The 21,606-nt window shown below is 42.0% G+C and overlaps 1 protein-coding gene across 5 annotated transcripts in view; it reads right to left on the reverse strand.

Moving 5' to 3' along the window:
- Positions 1–6,282: 6,282 nt before the first annotated feature.
- REEP1 (receptor accessory protein 1) overlaps positions 6,283–21,606 on the reverse strand; it is a 102,706-nt gene continuing 87,382 nt past the window's right edge. For 4 of the 5 annotated variants that reach the window (XM_077280236.1, XM_077280235.1, XM_077280238.1 and 1 more), the window contains one exon: positions 6,283–8,776. Coding sequence is in view for 4 of the 5 variants with exons in the window: in XM_077280235.1 (XP_077136350.1) it covers positions 8,705–8,776 (72 nt within the window). In the remaining variant the exon portion in view is untranslated. Of the gene's footprint in view, positions 8,777–19,917; positions 20,050–21,606 lie in introns of all 5 variants that reach the window. The other variant, XM_077280237.1, reaches the window with a different exon arrangement.

Genomic DNA, 21,606 nt, shown 5'->3' on the forward strand with positions numbered 1-21,606 from the left:
CCTATGGGCTCCAGCAGCGTGTTCGTCAGTCCTTAAAATAATGTCCCCCATCCTGTAATCATGTCCCCCGTCCTGTAATAATGTCCCCTGTCCTATAATAATGTCCCCTGACCTGGCCCCCATCCTGTAATACTGTGGCCAGGACAGGAAAAATTATAATAGGATGAAGCCAGGTCGGGGGACATTATTACAGTACTAGATGGTGGCCCGATTGTAACGCATCGGGTATTCTAGAATATGTATGTATGTATGTACGTCGCTCTTACCACAGCCACGTAGTATATAGCACAGCCACGTAGTATATAGCACAGGCACGTAGTTTATAGCACAGCCATGTAGTATATAGCACAGCCATGTAGTATATAGCACAGCCATGTAGTATATAGCACAGCCATGTAGTATATAGCACAGCCACGTAGTATATAGCACAGCCATGTAGTATATAGCACAGCCATGTAGTATATAGCACAGCCATGTAGTATATAGCACAGCCATGTAGTATATAGCACAGCCATGTAGTATATAGCACAGCCATGTAGTATATAGCACAGCCATGTAGTATATAGCACAGCCACGTGGTATATAGCAGCCACATAGTATATAGCACAGCCATGTAGTATATAGCACAGGCACATAGTTTATAGCACAGCCATGTAGTATATAGCACAGCCATGTAGTATATAGCACAGCCATGTAGTATATAGCACAGCCACGTGGTATATAGCAGCCACATAGTATATAGCACAGCCATGTAGTATATAGCACAGCCATGTAGTATATAGCACAGCCATGTAGTATATAGCACAGCCACGTAGTATATAGCACAGCCATGTAGTATATAGCACAGCCACGTGGTATATAGCAGCCACATAGTATATAGCACAGCCATGTAGTATATAGCACAGCCATGTAGTATATAGTGTTGTGAACTGTGTTTCTGGGCTCCCTCTGGTGGTCACTAACGGTATTGTGTTAGGCATGTCTTGTTGCAGGCCTGAGCTCCAGCTGTGTCGTTAAGCAGCGGGTGTTCCCTATTTAAGTCTCCTCTGGACTCAGTCTCTTGCCTGGCATCGTTGTATCCAGACCTATATGGTCTCCTCCGGATTCCTTTCAGTCTGTCTCATGCAAGAAAAGCTAAGTCCGTTTTGAATAATTTGGATCGTTTGCATTTTTCTGTGTTTTTGTCCAGCTTGCTTAATATTGGATTTTCTGGCTCGCTGGAAGCTCTAGGGGGCTGATATTCTCCCTCCGCACCGTCAGTCGGTGTGGGGGTTCTTGAATGTTCAGCGTGGATGTTTTTGTAGGGTTTTCTGCTGACCGCATAGTCCACTATCTATTTTCTGCCTATCTAGACTAGTGGGCCTCACTTTGCTGAATCTAGTTCATCTCTACGTTTGTGTTTTCCTCTTGCCTCACCGTTATTATTTGTTGGGGGCTTTCTTTATCTTTGGGGTTCAATTTCTCTGGAGGCAAGTGAGGTCTTATTTTCATTCTAGGGGTAGTCAGTTCTCCGGCTGGCTCGAGACGTCTAGAACCAACGTAGGCACGTTCACCGGCTACTTTTAGTTGTTTGTGTCAGGATCAGGTATGCGGTTAGCCCAGTTTCCACCTCCCTAGAGCAGTATTTATGTTTTTGCTATCTTGCCGGAATATCAGAGATCCTCTACCACTGGGATCATAACAATATAGCACAGCCACGTTGTTTTGAATTAGACTTTTTGGCTCCGTCTTGTGGTTACTAGTGATATGACTCTGGGATTGTCTTTCCTCAGTTTGGCACCCACCTGGGTCGTTAGTCCAGGGGTGTTGCTATATAAACTTCCTGGATCCTTAGTCCAGTGCCTGGCATCGTTGTAATCAGATCCTTTCTGTTTGCTCCTGTCTGCTGGTCCTGGTTCGTGCAAAATTAAGCTAAGTCCTGCTTCTTTGTTTTTTGGTTATTTGCTTTGCTCTTATTTTTGTCCAGCTTGTACTAAATGTGATTCCTGACTTTGCTGGAAGCTCTAGGGGGCTGGTGTTCTCCCCCCGGGCCGTTAGACGGTTCGGGGGTTCTTGAATATCCAGCGTGGATATTTTCATAGGGTTTTTGCTGACCATATAAGTCATCTTACTATATTCTGCTATTAGCTAGTGGGCCTCTCTTTGCTAAATACCTAGCTCATTCTTACGTTTGTCTTTTCCTCTTACCTCACCGTTATTATTTGTTGGGGGCTTGTATCCAACTTTTGGGGTCTTTTCTCTGGAGGCAAGAAAGGTCTTTCTTTTCCCTTCTAGGGTTAGTTAGTTCTCCGGCTGGCGCGAGACGTCTAGAACCAACGTAGGCACGTTCCCCGGCTGCTGCTATTTGTGGTGCTAGGATTAGATATATGGTCAGCTCAGTTACCACTGCCCTATGAGCTGTTTTTTTGTGTTTGCAGACTTAGTAATTATTTCTGAGACCCTCTGCCATTGGGGTTATAACAGTGTAAGAAGACAATGAGCAAATTAAAGTCACAGACAAAAAAAATTTAGGTTGCAAATTACCAATGGCGACAGGACTAACAACCCTTGTTAGGCGTTTAGAGCATGCTGATATAACATGTGTAGAATCACCACAGTAAAAACACAACCCATTCTGACGTCTATGATTTTTCCGCTCATTTCTAGTCTGAATTCTATCACATTGCATTAAATCAGGTGTTTGTTCAGACAACACCACCAGAGGATTCGCGGTTTTGCGCTCCCGCAAACGCCGGTCAATTTGAATAGCCAGCGCCATGGAATCATTCAGACTTGTAGGAATGGGGAAACCCACCATCACATTCTTAATGGCTTCAGAAAGGCCATTTCTGAAATTTGCGGCTAGAGCACACTCATTCCACTGAGTAAGCACGGACCATTTCCGAAATTTTTGGCAATACACTTCAGCTTCATCCTGGCCCTGAGAAATAGCCAGCAAGGCTTTTTCTGCCTGAACTTCAAGATTGGGTTCCTCGTAAAGCAATCCGAGCGCCAGAAAAAACGCATCAATATTTGCCAATGCCGGATCTCCTGGCGCTAGCGAGAAGGCCCAATCCTGAGGGTCGCCCCGTAAAAAAGAAATAACAATTTTAACTTGCTGAGCTGAATCTCCAGATGAACGGGGTCTCAGAGAAAGAAACAATTTACAATTATTCCTGAAATTCCTAAACTTAAATCGGTCTCCAGAAAACAATTCCGGAATAGGTATTTTAGGTTCAGACATTGGACTACTGGTAACAAAATCTTGTATGCCCTGCACACGAGCAGCAAGCTGGTCTACACTTGTAATCAAGGTCTGGACATTCATGTCTGCAGCAAGCACAAGCCACTCAGAGGTAAAGGGGGGCAAAATTTAACGGAGGGCGGCAAAATTTTTAACCATTTAAAAACTTCAGACGACTCCTTTCAGTTATCCCCTATCCTAAAGTGGTAACTTCGGCTTAAGTTCACACTTGCGTGTGGTTGGTCTGCGTATGGCTGCGTACTTCCTCCCTTAAGCTCCTCCTACTTCCGCATGCGTCTTGTGTTAAAGATACATGTAGGATAGCTGCGGAGACACCATCACGTGTTTCTCGACACAAGCAGTGAATAGCCAGACCTTTCCCCGGGAGGGAACAACCACGGGAAGGGCAGCATCCAATAAAGGAAAACATCCAATACAGGAAAACCACCTATGCCAAGCATGGTATCCATCCACAGACAGCTGTTTCGGGGTGTTTGCCCCTCATCAGTGTGGAGTAGGAATCTGGCTATTAGGAGCAGTGCCTAGTAAAAGGCTGTGAAGGAACAGATGATTGGCCTCGGGGAGACCAAAACATCCAACACCGCGGAGACACCATCACGTGTTTCTCAACGCAGTGATCCAGAACACTGCCCCCATCCCTTATGGGAAATATGCAAATGCATGTAGGATAGCTGCGGAGACACCATCACGTGTTTCTCGACACAAGCAGTGAATAGCCAGACCTTTCCCCGGGAGGGAACAGCTGTCTGTGGATGGATACCATGCTTGGCATAGGTGGTTTTCCTGTATTGGATGTTTTCCTTTATTGGATGCTGCCCTTCCCGTGGTTGTTCCCTCCCGGGGAAAGGTCTGGCTATTCACTGCTTGTGTCGAGAAACACGTGATGGTGTCTCCGCAGCTATCCTACATGCATTTGCATATTTCCCATAAGGGATGGGGGCAGTGTTCTGGATCACTGCGTTGAGAAACACGTGATGGTGTCTCCGCGGTGTTGGATGTTTTGGTCTCCCCGAGGCCAATCATCTGTTCCTTCACATTGTGTTAAAGATAGGTACGCAGGATGCATGCGGAAGTAGGCGGAGCTTAAGGGAAGAAGTACGCAGACCAGCCAAACGCAAGTGTGAACCCGGCCTTACAAACTTTTTTTTTAAAATGAAATAGCGCCACCTGGTGTCGGTTACGATCCTCGGGCAGACTTGTGTTATCTAGATTTATACTGTGGTCGTCACGTGTTTTCTTTTTTTTTTTTTAAGTATTGTCTGCTCTGAAGAGCCCCTGATAATAAGCTGATCATTGGGGCATCCCCAAATACAGTGACGGCTATGGTACCCCAAAATACAGCGATGGTCACTATGCCCCAAATATAGGGACGGCCATATTGTCCCTAAATATGGTGACAGCTATGAATAATATGAATAATACTAGGCTCATACTTTCTGTTTCATCAAACATTTTTTCAGCAGTCTCATTATCATCACAGACAGGACTTTGTGACATTGTTTATGGCATGATGTGACCGCTACAGTCAATCAATGTCCATTGATCGGCTGCAGCGTTCATGTTTGATAAACAATATGCAGAGATAGCTGGGGGGGGCAGAGTTTGGAGCGACGCTAGTAAGTATGCTTTTTTCTGATTTTATTCAAGAAGTTAAGAATTCATTTAAAGAAAGTTTTTCAAGATTAAGAATTTTTTTTAAAGGAACACACCAACACATTCTCGTCACGAGCTCAGCATCTGTATTTATTTTTAAGTGCGTACGGCTCTTTAAAAAAATAAATAAAATAAAAAATAAAAATGAACATGCAGCACAGACAATGCGATAATACACCCAAAAATAAACAGTAACACCTGGAAAGAAAGTTCCTCTGGCCTGCCAGATATAATTACACAAAGTACAAGATGGGAAACTCACAAATACCCGGGCACTAAAATCAGTGGAAAAAGAAAATCCAGTTTTATATATATATTTTTATGATAAATATTAGTGAGATCAGAGCTAATCCTAAGACTGTGATACACAGGGAGTAGTACAAGGTCTGATTTCTTCCGAAAAAATAGCGCCACCCCTGTCCACAGGTTGTTAGTGGTATTACAGCCCCTTTCACTAGCTAAGCTGCAATACCAGTTACCGCCCATAGACAGAAGTGGCGCTGTTTCTGGAGTGAAGCAGCCATGTTGGTACACCCGGACAACTTTTTTGAATGCTGGATGTGGCTCCACTCAACTATGGGTGCAGCATCGCGATCACTCGGTGCGGATCTCGGCCAAAGGAGCACATTCTGGCCATTACGGTAGACGTCACAGTGACACCATATTACGTTACAGTGAAAGAACGAGGCACTCGGTGTGTGACGGTGATGGACAGACGTGGATGGGCTACACCCATGGGCTTTACAAAGGTTCTGGGATCAAAAGGACAAAAAACAATCTGATTACTAATGCCGGCTGAGAAACGGTGCGCCATCCCGCTGCCAATCAGTGACATGCAGGAAGGAGACGGGGAGCGGGACACCGGGTCCAAGACCTAACATGGATGTATGCAGAGAGGAAGAGGACTAGAACTCTAGCGCCACCTAGTGGAAGCAGCCAGACTTCTAGTTCTAGACTTATAAGAGGATGCATGGCCTATAAGTCTCCTCACTCTGTCTTGTTACTCTTCACAAGGAGAAACGTTACCCCTTATACTGCAAACATAGGTGTAAGCAAAATGTCTCTTCACATAGGAAGAGGACTAGAACTCTAGCGCCACCTAGAGGAAGCAGCGAGACTTCTAGCTCTAGACTTATAACTAAGAGGATGCATGGCCTATAAGTCTCCTCACTCTGTCTTGTCACTCTTCACAAGGAGAAACGTTACCCTTATACTGCAAACATAGGTGTAAGCAAAATGTCTCTTCACATAGGAAGAGGACTAGAACTCTAGCGCCACCTAGAGGAAGCAGCGAGACTTCTAGTTCTAGACGTATAGGCGGATTTTTAAAGAAAAATAATAATAAAAAAGAAAAAAAAAATAAGTAGATTAGAAATTGTCACCACTTCCTTTAAATAAACTTTATTGACAACGCACCAGATGACAACTATGGCAGTTACATCTTTGCTCGCTCATTAAATATATTGGGGGTTCCGATAGTATCTTGATTTTCATTTTTTTATGAAGCATCTGCTCACATTTTTTTTATTCTTTTTGTTATTTGGCACACATATTCTTATGAGAGTCCAACCTTTGTAAGAGTAAGGGCTGGTTCACACCTTGCGGATTTGCTGTGGATTTTCTTTTCCATGTTTTGTTGGGGGTTTTTTTTGTGTCTAAATGGGTGTGGTTTAATAAGTCCCGTGATGATGGCATCGTACCAGGCCGGCTAATCAAAAGAAGAGCTGCAGATGCCGTCAGATAGGAGGTGGTCCTCGGGGCTACCGTGGTCACTGGACAGGGTCCTGCCAACCTCCTCTACAAGGCAGCTCCACCTATTTAAAGGGACCATGGTCTTTGGAGGACCCCCTGCTTGTTACAAGGGTCCGTTGTCAATATTCAGATCATAGAACCCCGTGCGATCAGTGGGGGAACCTAATATGCTTTCAATTACCCTGCAGCGCCCCCAGTGGAGAACTGAAGAATTACACAGTGCCTTACAATGATGGACGCACCCTGTCAACTGTATCCACTATCACTAAAATATGAGAATCCCTCCTCTACTAACTCTGAATTTCACAACGGGGCCTATAAAATAGGTTTCTTAAACTGTGCAACCCCTTCAAAGGGATATTTCTGTCTCCAATAACCTATTCCAATATGTAATAGGTGTAACAATAATAATATTATCAAATACTATAGTTCTTCTGATTAGCTATGTCACTTACCCCATGTGCAGTAGCTTAGATACGACTTCTAACAACTGTCACTGTATGAGTGATTGTAACCATGGATACCTCAGCTGCTGCAATGCCCTGAACATTGGGAAAGCGACACCGCTAATCAGAAGAACTATACTACATTTCCAATTGGAGGTATTTGCTAATATTATTATACATACCGGGATAGGATCTTGGAGATGGGAATACACCTTTAAGTCTATGCCTCCATAATTTCCAAAAGGGCCATTTGTATGCTGTATGTGAAAAAATCTTCAGGTTCGTTCCCGAATCCCAGAAGTGGAAAAGTAAAAGGTAAAGCAGTGCGTCCGAAGCCTTTTGTAAGATACCGGGAGATCTTAAAAATTAATAGAAGTTTAATTTTTGTTCCCCAGAGACATTTTCATTTTTATTAATTGCAATTTGTTTTCCTATAAACGAATCGGTTTTATAAGCAGCACTTTTACCTATTGAAAAATAAAAAAAAACAAAAACTGCAATGATGTCTCAAAGTGTTAGAATTGGGGGCGCTGTTGCACAGATGTCTATGGAAAATTGTTTCCTGCTATGATGGTGAAAAGTGGTACTGCAAGTGATACTGTAAGAAAAAAACAACAAAAAAGTTATGAAAAACATACCATAAAAATGTCATTTTTCCTTTTAATCATGAAGGACGTCTTTTAAATATTATATAAATTTACAAGTGTGTAATATTATTATACGATGAGGTCCATCACATTTAAATTCTTAACTCCCACCCCATTTTTCTACCCATTGTCTCCAGAAAAGTCTCGGTTGGGTCAGAATGTTTATTATGCTAATTAGCCCATTTAGGATGATAAATAAGATGGCTAATTTCGGGCCATTGAACTACTATGGCTGTATTGTAGGAGTGAAGCGATATCTCAGCACTGTTCCTAATAAATGGGGCTGAGTTGCAATACCGGACCTAGCCACTGGACAAAAGTGGCGCTGTTTCTGGACAAAAAAGAGAAAAGCATAGTATGTACTATCTTGAAGATATCTGTTCATCCGATCTGACTACTAACTTCAGACTGATCCGCTAAGGTAAATACAGAGAAGCAGAAACATAGAAAGACAATCATAATTTATACATAAAAAACATGTAGCAGGTAGAGAAGTCTCCAATGCACAAGGCTATTCAATGTCATCGGTATACCAATACTTAAGATGGCCGTCGGGAGGAGGACGGGCGCCATCGGGAGGAGGACGGGCGCCATCGGGAGGAGGACGGGGCCATCGGGAGGAGGACGGGCGCCATCGGGAGGAGGACGGGGGCCATCGGGAGGAGGACGGGGGCCATCGGGAGGAGGACGGGCGCCAGGACTGCTCAGGACCATGGCAGCTTCCACATCCTACTTCCAAGCAGGGCTCACAAGCAAGAGGCCAATGTCTGCAGCTTCAGGGCAGCGGAGGACGGGAAGCCGAACACTGGCGGGTATGGCGGGGAAGTGAAGGATTCTGGGAAAAGTCATGCCTGATTATTTATTTTTTTTGTCCGAACTCTAGCGCCACCTTGTCACGTGGTAGGAATTGCTCTTTTTAAGGCAGTGAAGAGACATTCTGTGGTTCTTGATGGCGGCTGCGTTCATGCAGTGTCCGTATTAGAGGCAGAGATAATTTTCTTCCTGAATCGAGGTTTATGGACTCTGGGAGGAGGCTGGAAAGGAAAAGGAAACGGCATTACTCATACAATAATGCAATAGTCACTATCTATCATCTATCTATTGTCTATCTATTATCTATCTATCTATCCAGTGTCGGACAGGGGTGCAAAAGGCCCATCAGTAAGAATGACTTTGGGGGCCCACTTTTCACCTGTATACAAATATTTCACGACCCTCGTTCACAAATTTACCTATATCTCTATATAACAATAAACTGGGTAGTTTGGCTAATGAATGATGAGATGCTGCTTTTTTCTGTACAGAGTAAATCATGTGAATTATGGCAAGTACTGCACATATAGTGGGGTTGGGGCCCAGATCTACACAGGGGCCCACCGGGGGATTCCCCTGTTCCCCTGTGGGCCAGTCCGAGCCTGTGTCTATCTATTATCTATCTATCATCTATTATATCTATCTATCCATTATCTATCATCTACCGTATAAATTCTCTATCTATTATCTATCTATCTATCTATCTATCTATCTATCTATCTATTTATCTATCATCTATCTATCTATTATCTATCTATTATCTATCTATTATCTATCTATCTATATCTATCTATTATCTATCTATCTATCTATCTATTATCTATCTATTATTTATCTATCTATTATTTATTTATTTATCTATCATCTATCTATTATCTATCTATCTATCTATCTATTATCTATCTATCATCTATCTATTATCTATCTATCATCTATCTATTTATCTATTTATCTATTATCTATCTATCTATCTATTATCTATCTATCTATTTATCTATTATCTATTATCTATCTATCATCTATCTATTATCTATCTATCATCTATCTATCTATCTATTATCTATCTATCTATGTATCATCTATTTATTATCTATCTATCATCTATCTATTTATCTATTATCTATCTATTGTCTATCTGTCAGAACCAGGTGCAGGAGTTCTGTTGGATTTGTTACATTTTTGGTAAATCCCTTACCTAGATAAAACACTTATCCTCCATGTAATGTATTTTGTGTTATCGTTTTCACACTGAGGACTTGCCGTTATGGTATCAGTCCTGCACTCATGGGTGCTCGGAGTCCTTCAGTGTGACAGCTCCATTCTGGCTAATGTAAGAGCCCCCCGAGCAGGAATCCCCTCTATAATGTCCATTTATCTTAGCAGACGGCCTGGATGGTCAGTGGCTACAGAGGTTACATGGATATATAAATTCCATAACTGGAGCAACAAATACACCTAAACCAGGAGAGATGCAGATCACTAACTGTCCAGGATACTATTTTTTTTACTGCACAGAATATAGTAAAAATAAGTGAAAAAGAAATGGAGAAAACTTACAAAGATGCCACATTTTATATGAACAATCTAAAAAAAATAGCTCAGCCGGGAGAGAGGAGAAGGCCGCTAAGAGACAACTCCAATGAAAACAGAAGTAATTGCTGAAAATCCTCCTGTCCCCCGACATCATAACTCAGGGAAGGGTCCGGGGATCCTGTATGCATCAGGCAGGAACAGACTAATGTGTATGGGCGCCTTAATGGGAACGTCTCATCAGAAAATGACCTATGGGTTTTTGTGTTAAAGAGAAATTAGAAATGTTGCAATTTTCCCACAGGCCACTTTTTTTTTTTTGGGGGGGGGGGGGGACTCCCAATACTTTCAGAATTTTCACATGTACATTAGCAGCATTTGAATGATTCCTCCCCTATCTTTCATAGTGAAGCATCTAATAAGTGTGTGCAAAAGGTCATAGTGAAGAGTGGGCAAGCAAAGGGAGCAGTCATAGTGAAGAGTGGGGAAGCAAAGGGAGCCATTACAGTCATAGTGAAGAGTGGGGAAGCAAAGGGAGCCATTACAGTCATAGTGAAGAGTTGGGAAGCAAAGGGAGCCATTACAGTCATAGTGAAGAGTGGGGAAGCAAAGGGAGCCATTACAGTCATAGTGAAGAGTGGGGAAGCAAAGGGAGCCATTACAGTCATAGTGAAGAGTGGGGAAGCAAAGGGAGCCATTACAGTCATAGTGAAGAGTGTGGAAGCAAAGGGAGCCATTACAGTCATAGTGAAGAGTTGGGAAGCAAAGGGAGCCATTACAGTCATAGTGAAGAGTGGGGAAGCAAAGGGAGCCATTACAGTCATAGTAAAGAGTGGGGAAGCAAAGGGAGCCATTACAGTCATAGTGAAGAGTGGGGAAGCAAAAGGAGCCATTACAGTCATAGTGAAGAGTGGGGAAGCAAAGGGAGCCATTACAGTCATAGTGAAGAGTTGGGAAGCAAAGGGAGCCATGACAGTCATAGTGAAGAGTGGGGAAGCAAAGGGAGCCATTACAGTCATAGTGAAGAGTGGGGAAGCAAAGGGAGCCATTACAGTCATAGTGAAGAGTGGGGAAGCAAAGGGAGCCATTACAGTGATAGTGAAGAGTGGGGAAGCAAAAGGAGCCATTACAGTCATAGTGAAGAGTGTGGAAGCAAAGGGAGCCATTACATCGCCTATTGTTATCGGTGGAAACTGTGTTATCAGCTATGTATAAATCTGTTGCCTGTCATGGTTATCCTGCCTCTAATGATAATGAGGTTGCTGAAAGCTCTCATTGAAAGAACAGGAAATAAGTGAAGGAGTGAACAATATAAGATTACTAATGTTGGCTTGCTACTTTAAAAGAAGACAAAAGTAATTATTTTAAACAATAGATCATTTATTATTAATACTATTGATGCGATTACTTTGTGCTTTTCGCATTAGACAGTCTGAATATTGGCGTTCAAAATGGCTAGTGTGAAAATTGCAAAATTATAATTTTTTTTAATGCAAATTGTGATATGAAAAAAGAAAAATACTATTTTTTTTTTGTAAATAGATGTACATACAAACTGGATACAAACCATTTTTTGGATAGTTTTCCATTGCACAGAGACTGCGCGATATATTTGTATGTGTTTTATCCCCTCTCGCTTCTAACGATGGATGGGAGAAGATTATAAGGTTTCTGTGTTGCAGGGATAAAGGTATTAAAGGGTTTCATGGCAACAAACTCAGCGAAGCCAATTCCCAGGGAAAAGCTATAAATCCCGGGGAGCATTCAGAAGAAGCAGCGAGATATGCTTATAATGATAAAATCCCCATCCGCAAATGAAGCTTTTATTTTCTTTCATCTTCTGTGAAGGAGAGAATGGCTGGTGAAATCAATGATTAACCTTACATAAGCGGGCTCAGGTGTAAGGAGACAAGATGGCGTCTGCATCCTGGGCTGGAACAACGGCCCGGAAGGAGTGCTTGGAATGTGAAGTCGATGCACTGAAGAGTCGCCCATATATGGGCATGGACCACACATGGACCAATCACCAGGAGATAGTGAATAGGGTGGCATGGCCAAAAGTATGTGACCCTCTATTCTAATCAGAGGGTTTAGGTCAGTAGATAAGAATAAGCCTCAAGCCGTGCAGGATCCATAGCTGCCTTCACAATATGTCACTCCACAGCGCCGCTCTCAGCTACCAGGCTGTGCATGGAACTGCAGCCGGCCACATTCACTATGCCAGGAGCGGTACTGAGCAGAAGGACTGGAAAGAGGATGCAGAACTGAAGCAGAATTGCATCCTCTTTATTCTCAGGATTTCCAGAAGTCGGACCCCCCCAGTGATCATTATACTGGGAAAACTAGCAATGTAAGCCCTGCACATTAGTTAAGCTCCACCTGTGGATTTAGAATACATGGACGCCCTCTGAGAGTTTTTCTTCTTTTTTTTTGGTTTGTTCAGTTGCAGATCGAATTCCCCTTTAATTAGGATTGACCAAACTTCTGCCACATATTTGACTGAATTCTTGCAAATAATATAGTTTTTTTTTTTAAAGAATTGCTGCCTTGTATTAGATCTTACATTTCCCACTTATTACTAATGATGTGGTTACTCTGCTTGGTGCACTGGGCAGTCAGACTATTGACGACGCCATCATGCTTTTATCCGTAGAGTGAATCATTGACGCCTGATACAATAAAGGGTTTGGTGGTGGAAACATTCTGCCGTTTCGTACTTATTTCAGTAGACAGTAATGCTGGGACTACATGGCGACTTCGGCCACGACACAGGCTTGATACCAATTAGTGCAATACCAATCAATTGGGTCGCACTGCAGACCTGTGGGTACGGAGACCATGCTAAGCAAGTGCAAAAACTCCAACCACTTTGTATTTTTTTTTTTTTTTGTAAAAAAGTTTTTTCATTCTAGCAAAGCGAATTAAAAGCAAAAATACTTTATTGTGACTCCATTAAAATAGTAGAACGGGCATAAAAAATATATCAGGTCTCGCTGACTCTTAATCGTAGATATATTGTATTTGTATTACTTGTTATAAAGAGTTTGTCCGTCCGAGGTACCGATGTCAAATTTGGCAAATTCCCTTGAGCCTCCACTGAATTGGAGACCACCCGCGATCTTCCCTTCCCTAGCAACTTGGAGACGTTGTGTTGAATTGGAGATCGTTGTTGCTGCTGGAGACTGTTGCGTGCTGTTTTTGGCTGTATGCTTTCCTTTTTGTCCTATTCCCATTTGGTTGGTACATTCCTATCCTTCCTTATATACCTCTCTACCTTTAGTGGTATGTTTGTTGTTTTCTGTTATCCCTGTCTGTCTTGCATGCTAATACACTAACCTATCTGTCCCAGGCCTTGTGGGGGAAGGGACAGCTTAGGGAATAGCAGGAAAACAGTAAGGCTGGTGGCCCAAGCTTCCTCACCTTTAGAGGTACCTTTGGGAGCAGGGATAGTTAGGGCCCCAGGTCTAGAGACGGTTCAGGGCCACTTTACCCCATCACGTACAGTCACGTGACACTTTATTTAGAAGTCGAGTCTCTTTTAGTGTACAGAGCCACATGCACACTGCCACATCTCCTACATGTGACTATAGTAAGGATTCCAGGGGGTTCTGGGTCCCAGATGTGATCCAGTCCTTCGGTAGGCATACAACTAAGGGTCCATTACGGCCTGGCAGAGTCATATTGGGCCATCAGAGTAACAGAGAATTTAGATCTCAAGCTCAAGAAGGGGCCCGAAAGACCAGGAGAAGACAACCTCATTTGCCGATGACTTTGTGGCCAATCACTTGCCACAAGAGTCAATTTCTTAAGGGATTCTTAGCAAATAACCTTTTAGATCCTATTGATACAGAGATAAGAGATAATCATGGACCTCATAATCCTAAAACCACTCCAGAGTAGAGAGCGTTGGATCATCTCCCACCCATGAGGCTTCCAAAACTCGCATTCATTTTTTTTGGGAAAGTGACCACTCACGTACAACCATTTTTCTTTTCACTCTACCATCCCATTCTTTCCAAGTGATCGATCTCTGACTGCTCAAAATTCTATAAAAGGTTTAACTCCCATGTAATAAAAAAAGCTCCTTCCAATCATCTTCAAATGACGCCGAGCGATGGCAGAACATGGGCTCCATGCACACCCAACCTTTATCTTTTGGGTAAGTCGAATGTGTTATCAGAAAATAACCAATTGTCAGGTTTTTATGTTGAATGCATTTCTACAAAAAAAAAATATATTGATCACAATTATGGGTTAATTTTTATTTTTTTTAAATTTCCATATCACTATATTTATAAGAAAAAAAATCAGAGACCCTGCGATTTCTACATTGGTCTAGACTCACATTTCCTGTTCTGTACAGAAGACTTTTCAGCAGTCTCATTATCATTACAGACAGAATTACAATAATGCCTTACTAAACTCAGCAGATAATACAAGATTCACCATGCACAATAGCTGATGGCACAGCTCACATCCCCCCCCTATTAGGAGGAGTCTAATATTTGTCCTGGTGGCCAGTGTGAAAGGTTTTTTTTCTATTAAACAATAGGATCGTTTCCAATTCCACATTTCTTTTTAGCAGCATCGACAGGATGGTGATACAAGATTCCTATTAAGTCACTAGTTTTGATCAGTGGGGTCCCAGGTGGTAAGACCCCCAACAGATGACTGAAAAAATCTAGGCGCTGTGACCCTTTGGCTGTTATTAGCTTTACTCGGAGACCCAACTAGAGCGGTGCTTGGATCATATACTTTGTGTGAACCCATAGACCCCCTCTCTGAAGCCCCTTGATTTCCGCAAACATTGAGGGTCTAAGTCATTGGACCCCACCGAACAAGACTTCTGACATATCACCATGACAGGTTAAAGTTTCCTAAAGCAGCATGTACACTATTTTATTAACGGATTGGAGCTCTAGATTTCTCCAGAACTACATGTGCCGGGACCCCCCTACTATGGCCAATGGACTCTAACTGCATTAAACACTTGAAAATTTGATTTGTATTAAAACTATGGAACACACGGACCTTATTACCTGTCATAACCAAGAATAATAGCAATTTCAAAGCAGCGCCTAGCATCGGCAGTGTCCACATACAATCACAACCTGCAGCGAGGCGGTAAAGAATATTTGCATTTGCAGAAATTTTGCCCAATTTTCTGTGATTGCCGTATTTCATATTCACATGACCTATGAGTCAGGAAGAACCACCCCAACCTCTCAACTTCAGTTTTGATGTAATTATGAATTATTACTGACTTTTCATATGTAATCTTAACACACAAGTGGAGCAAACCGCATCAGGGACCCATCCTGACCTATCGATGACAATGCACATCGGACGTGATTTTCTAGGGTTGACATGGCTTAGATATATTTGTTGTAGATGCTTTTCTATTTTGACACCCTGGACAAAAAAGATTTAGCGTCTAAGTTGGGCATCTCTCGACATACTACGTTGGCGGAGGACTTTTCTGTGCCACCTCCAAGTTGACCAAGATCTTCAACTTGAGGTTCGTCTAAGGAAATCCTTCTTTGTTTTGGTCGGTCTCAAGATCTTGGTGCAATTGTCGGTTTCAGAAATGGTGACCTCAAAGTAAGTAAAGCTTTAGGGTGTGAAGAGGTTCCCAACACTGAGAAAAATGCGGAATTTAATGTTTTTATTCCCCACAACTCAAGGGGTATTCCAGTTTACAAGAAATATCACCAATCGGTTGGAGGCCCAGGCCGGCGACCAGGGGGGAACAAGGGGAGAGTGGGGTACATGAGTTGGGACGGTATTGATCCAAGAATTAGAACTTTTCTGGTAGATAGGGGATCCTTATTATAGAATATAACACCCCATTAGGAGCCGATACACCTTCACTGGCTTTCAGGTCATTTGGACCCACTCACCCATACACATGCATGCTCATTCAGCTGAGCATGCATTTGTTTTCAATGGGAAAGGAGGGTAAGTGAATACAAAAGAACTGAAGGGTTTAATTGTAATTTGTCCGAACCTTCTATCACCGCCATCATTGATTGGTGAAGTGTTAGGACACCACCATACAGAACGTTAGGCTGAAACCAGCTGGCTTAGCTGACATTGTGCTAATGTGAATGGAGGCCTTTACATTACAAAGATCTGGCACACAGACAGTAAGTAGGTCAATGCATAATTGATATTTCTCGTAAATAGAGTACAGCCGGTATCACAGAAGCGAATTACGTCTTCCTGGAGGAACTTTATAGTTAGAACCAAGGACAGGATCTGATTCCACCCTGTGATTTCAGATCAGCCTTTCTCAGAGGTGAACTAGGTCTCCCCCCGGATGGGACACAGCCCTGTTCTAGCCCCCAGAGATACCACTCCGGCACAGAGTTGTTGTACACCCAACCGAAGTCAGAGTTCATCCGATCCAACACCATCAGGGGCAAGAACCCCAAAAATTAGCTGTCTGACATTTTTCCTTTTGAGCAGAATCTGATTTGACCTTTTAATCTAAACCATGAGGCAAGGGTCATGAAAAGGGTCAATCTGGACTCCTGGGATTTCTACATCCAATAGATCTGGCACTCTTCCTCTGTATAGAAAAGACTATTTTCATACCAATACCTTCTATATTTTACCTCTTTTTCATTCCACGGTGCCGTCAAGAACCAAGAGGAGAATCTCTTGTATTTTTAGAGATATGCTGACATTTAAGTGAAGACATTACGTGGGCAGTGTCACGTTTTTCTTGGGCATCCGTTTTCATGAATGTCTCGATGGTAGGACGCTGGTAAATGTCAGTTACATTCTAAATACTTTTTTGTAAAATCAATAAGATTTTTTTCAAGAGGAGTGATGTCGGACAGCCTGGTTCATTATTTTGTGAAAAGCTATGGTTTGTGTATTTACTAATGTTGTTTTGTTTTATTTTAGTATTGATAATCTGTGGCACAATGAATTGTTAAATGTCTGATATTTGTGACAAAGACTTTTTTTTATTCACTTTTTCAGATCTCTTTGCAGTTCCGTGTGGCTGGGATTTGTCTCTGTAGTAATAAGGTGTATATTCTTATATGAAAGGTCTACAAAGTAAATACAAAAGGGGGCTGTCCCCATGAAAAATTATCTCTAGATGTGTTAAAAATAGAAATATATAGAACTTATGGATATGCTTAAACTGAGAAGGATGTCTCCAGATGTCAGCGCTGGTCCTGGCAGCTCCACCTCTGACTTTCACTGGATCAGGAGCTACATCAGTTTTCCTCTTGTATCACAGCAAACACATAGAAAGAGAAGGGGGCTGGATGACTGGTTTATATCAATAGATAGGTCAGCCCCCTTCTCTATCAAAGCCAGCAAAAAGTCAGAAGGGGACTGGCTCAGCTTTTTAAATAAGCCAATCATCCAGGCTCCTTCACATACTCTCTTCTGTCTTTAACCCAAGCCAAAAGTGGAACGGCAGGGACATAGGACACCTGATATCTGGAGATTGGAGAACCTTTCTGGAGATGGGAGCACCTTTCTGGAGATGGGAGCACCTTTCTTAATTTAATCACTGAATATTAGTAAGTTGTGTAGATTTATATTTTAAATATGCATATTTTCAAGTGGACAACCCCTTTAAAGCCTGCAAAGTGATTAAAGGGAATTTGTCAGCAGGCTAAACCTTCCTAAGCCATATACATGGGCATATAGGGCTTAGAAAGTTGAAGAAAATAACACTTTGATATCTGTGATCCGATGTCTTATTCCATAGAAATCCATGTTTTTCTTGATTTGTAAATGAGCTGTTAAGATCTATGGGTGGGACATAGATCTAGGAGAATCTGCCTCTAGAGATTATTTAAATGATAGGAGAGTTACCAGTGTGAGACATGTAATCACAGACAGTCTGCTCTCCTGATCTACATGTCTCACACTGATAACTCGCCAACCTTTCATTTAAAATACGTTGATTGTCAGGGAGATCTTTGTCCCTCCCATAGATCTTAGAAGCTCATTTACAGTTAGGTCCATATATATTTGGACAGAGACAACATTTTTCTAATTTTGGTTATATACATTACCTCAATGAATTTTAAACAAAACAATTCAGATGCAGTTGAAGTTCAGACTTTCTGCTTTCATTTGAGGGTATCCACATTAAATTTGGATGAAGGGTTTAGGAGTTTCAGCTCCTTAACATGTGCCACCCTGTTTTTAAAGTGACCAAAAGTAATTGGACAGATTAAATAATTTTAAATAAAATGGTCATTTTTAGTACTTGGTTGAAAACCCTTTGTTGGCAATGACTGCCTGAAGTCTTGAACTCATGGACATCACCAGACGTTGTGTTACCTCCTTTTTGATGCTCGGCCAGGCCTTCACTGCGGTGGTTTTCAGTTGCTGTTTGTTTGTGGCCTTTCTGTCTGAAGTTTAGTCTTTAACAAGTGAAATGCATGCTCAATTGGGTTGAGATCAGGTGACTGACTTGGCCATTCAAGAATATTCCACTTCTTTGCTTTAATAAACTCCTGGGTTGCTTTGGCTTCATGTTTTGGGTCATTGTCCATCTGTAGTATGAAACGACGACCAATCAGTTTGGCTGCATTTGGCTGGATCTGAGCACACAGTATGGCTCTGAATACCTCAGAATTCATTCGGCTGCTTCTGTCCTGTGTCACATCATCAATAAACACTAGTGACCCAGTGCCACTGGCAGCCATGCATGCCCAAGCCATCACACTGCCTCCGCCGTGTTTTACAGATGAGGTGGTATGCTTTGGATCATGAGCTGTACCAGGCCTTCACCATACTTTTCTCTTTCCATCATTCTGGTAGAGGTTGATCTTGGTTTCATCTGTCCAAAGAATGTTCTTCCAGAACTGTGCTGGCTTTTTTAGATGTTTTTTAGCGAAGTCAAGTCTAGCCTTTTTATTCTTGATGCTTATGAGTGGCTTGCACCGTGCAGTGAACCCTCTGTAGTTACTTTCATGCAGTCTTCTCTTTATGGTAGATTTGGATATTGATACGCCGACCTCCTGGAGAGTGTTGTTCACTTGGTTGGCTGTTGTGAAGGGGTTTCTCTTCACCATGGAGATTATTCTGCGATCATCCACCACTGTTGTCTTCCGTGGGCGCCCAGGTCTTTTTGCATTGATGAGTTCACCAGTGCTTTCTTTCTTTCTCAGGATGTACCAAACTGTAGATTGTGCCACTCCTAATATTGTAGCAATTTCTCGGATGGGTTTTTTCTGTTTTCGCAGCTTAAGGATGGCTTGTTTCACCTGCATGGAGAGCTCCTTTGACCACATGTTTACTTCACAGCAAAACCTTCCAAATGCAAGCACCACACCTCAAATCAACTCCAGGCCTTTTATCTGCTTAATTGAGAATGACATAACGAAGGGATTGCCCACACCTGTCCATGAAATAGCCTTGGAGTCAATTGTCCAATTACTTTTGGTCCCTTTAAAAACAGGGTGGCACAGGTTAAGGAGCTGAAACTCCTAAACTCTTCATCCAATTTTAATGTGGATACCCTCAAATGAAAGCTGAAAGTCTGAACTTCAACTGCATCTGAATTGTTTTGTTTAAAATTCATTGTGGTAATGTCTATAACCAAAATTAGAAAAATGTTGTCTCTGTCCAAATATATATGGACCTAACTGTACATATTAAGAAAAACTTGGATTTCTGTGGAATAAAACATCAGATCGCAGATATCAAGGTATCATTTTATTCAGTTTCCTATAACCTACATGCCCATATAGATGGTTTAGGAGGGTTGATCCTACTGACTGATTCCCTTTAAGAAAACAAGAAAATAATCTCTCGCTTCCTGGTACACAGAAATAGAAGGTGTGATACTCACATTAACCAGCCGTGCTATGGTTAATGGAGTCTTACTGCGCCTTTTTTAAGCTTGTCCTGCTCCTGGAGTCTTCGGATCGCTTCACGGTAGTTGCTTTCGGTTGAGCCACCTTCTGTTCCGCCTCCCCTGTGTCTGAAAACATCAACCAAGGAAAAGGGAGGAAGAAAGAGAATGGAGAGGGTGCAGGAGCTGTTCTTTATCGCAATTCTTCACGACACGGACACATACATGGAAATGGATGTAATGAGCTCGATAATCGTAATTGGTCACGAAGATTACTGAAGACAACGGTGTCCCCTCTACACATGTTGGTACGAGAAGTCAAAAGCAAAAAAAAACAAACTGTACATATACTTCAGTCTCCTACGGCAGGACTAGTACCAATGGTCCTTATTTACTGTCACCGTCAATATCGGAATATGACATTCACATTCCCAAATGTCACATATGGAAAGCGGTTTTCATATTGAGAACCAGAATTAAGGGTAGCATGCTCATTAGAGGCTAAGAGATGGATAAAAAAAACCTTTTTTTTACAACTTAAAGAGTACCAGTATTAAAACAGACGCTAAACTAAGCATTCGCTTTGATGTACGAGTTTCTGGATTTCTGATCTACTTTTTTGCCATGTTGGAAGTCTGCGTTGTCCATATCTATCAATGTCGATATATACAACAAGGGTCTCGATAATACAATTAATGAAGAGCACTGGAAATAGACTAGACATCGTCCAAGGAGAGAATAATCGTAAGTTCTATAGTCTTACACTTAATCAAAGTACTTCATCCTCATGACTGCACAACATTTTTTTGGTCCACATTGTCTGATTGAACCAACCTTCGAAGGGCACAATAAAGCTTGGCTATTAGACGGTATTACGTTCTGAGACATTTATGGCATATTGATAGTACAGCATATGCCATAAATAAATACTGTAAATGTGCTGGTTCCATTGTTAGGAATCCCACCTCTCAGAAGTATAAAGCTCCTCTCGATTTATCCATTTACAATCCAGAAAGGAAAAGATCAAACATTCAACGCTATCCAATGTAGTTTTTGCAAGACGCTGAAATAATAATAATAATTTTATTTCTATAGCGCCAACATATTCCGCAGCACTTTACATTATAGAATGGACTTGTACAGACAATAGACATTACAGCATAACAATAAACACATAGATCAAAACAGATACCAGGAGGAATGAGGGCCCTGCTCGCAAGCTTACAATCAATGAGGAAAAGGGGAGACACGAGAGGTGGATGGTAACAATTGCTTTCGTTGTTCGGACCAGCCATAGTGTAAGGATCGGGGGTTCATGTAAAGCTGCATGAACCAGTTAACTGCCTAAGTATGTAGCAGTACAGACATAGAGGCTATTAAATACATAAAGTGTATGAGAACATGATGTGAGGAGCCTGATTATGGTAAAAATTTTGAATGGGCCACACAGGGATAGCTAGGTTAATGCGTCGAGGCGGTAGGCAAGTCTGAATAAGTGCAATTTTAGCGCACACTTAAAACTGTGGGGATTGGGGATTAATCATACTAACCTGGGTAGTGCATTCCAAAGAATTGGCGAAGTACGTGAAAAGTCTTGGAGACGGGAGTGGGAGGTTCTGATTATTGAGGATGTTAATATCAGGTTATTAGCAGAGCGGAGGGCACGGGTAGGGTGGTAGGCTGAGA

The sequence above is a fragment of the Ranitomeya variabilis genome, chromosome 1 (assembly GCF_051348905.1).
Source record: "Ranitomeya variabilis isolate aRanVar5 chromosome 1, aRanVar5.hap1, whole genome shotgun sequence".
Classification (NCBI taxonomy): Eukaryota; Metazoa; Chordata; class Amphibia; order Anura; family Dendrobatidae; genus Ranitomeya; species Ranitomeya variabilis.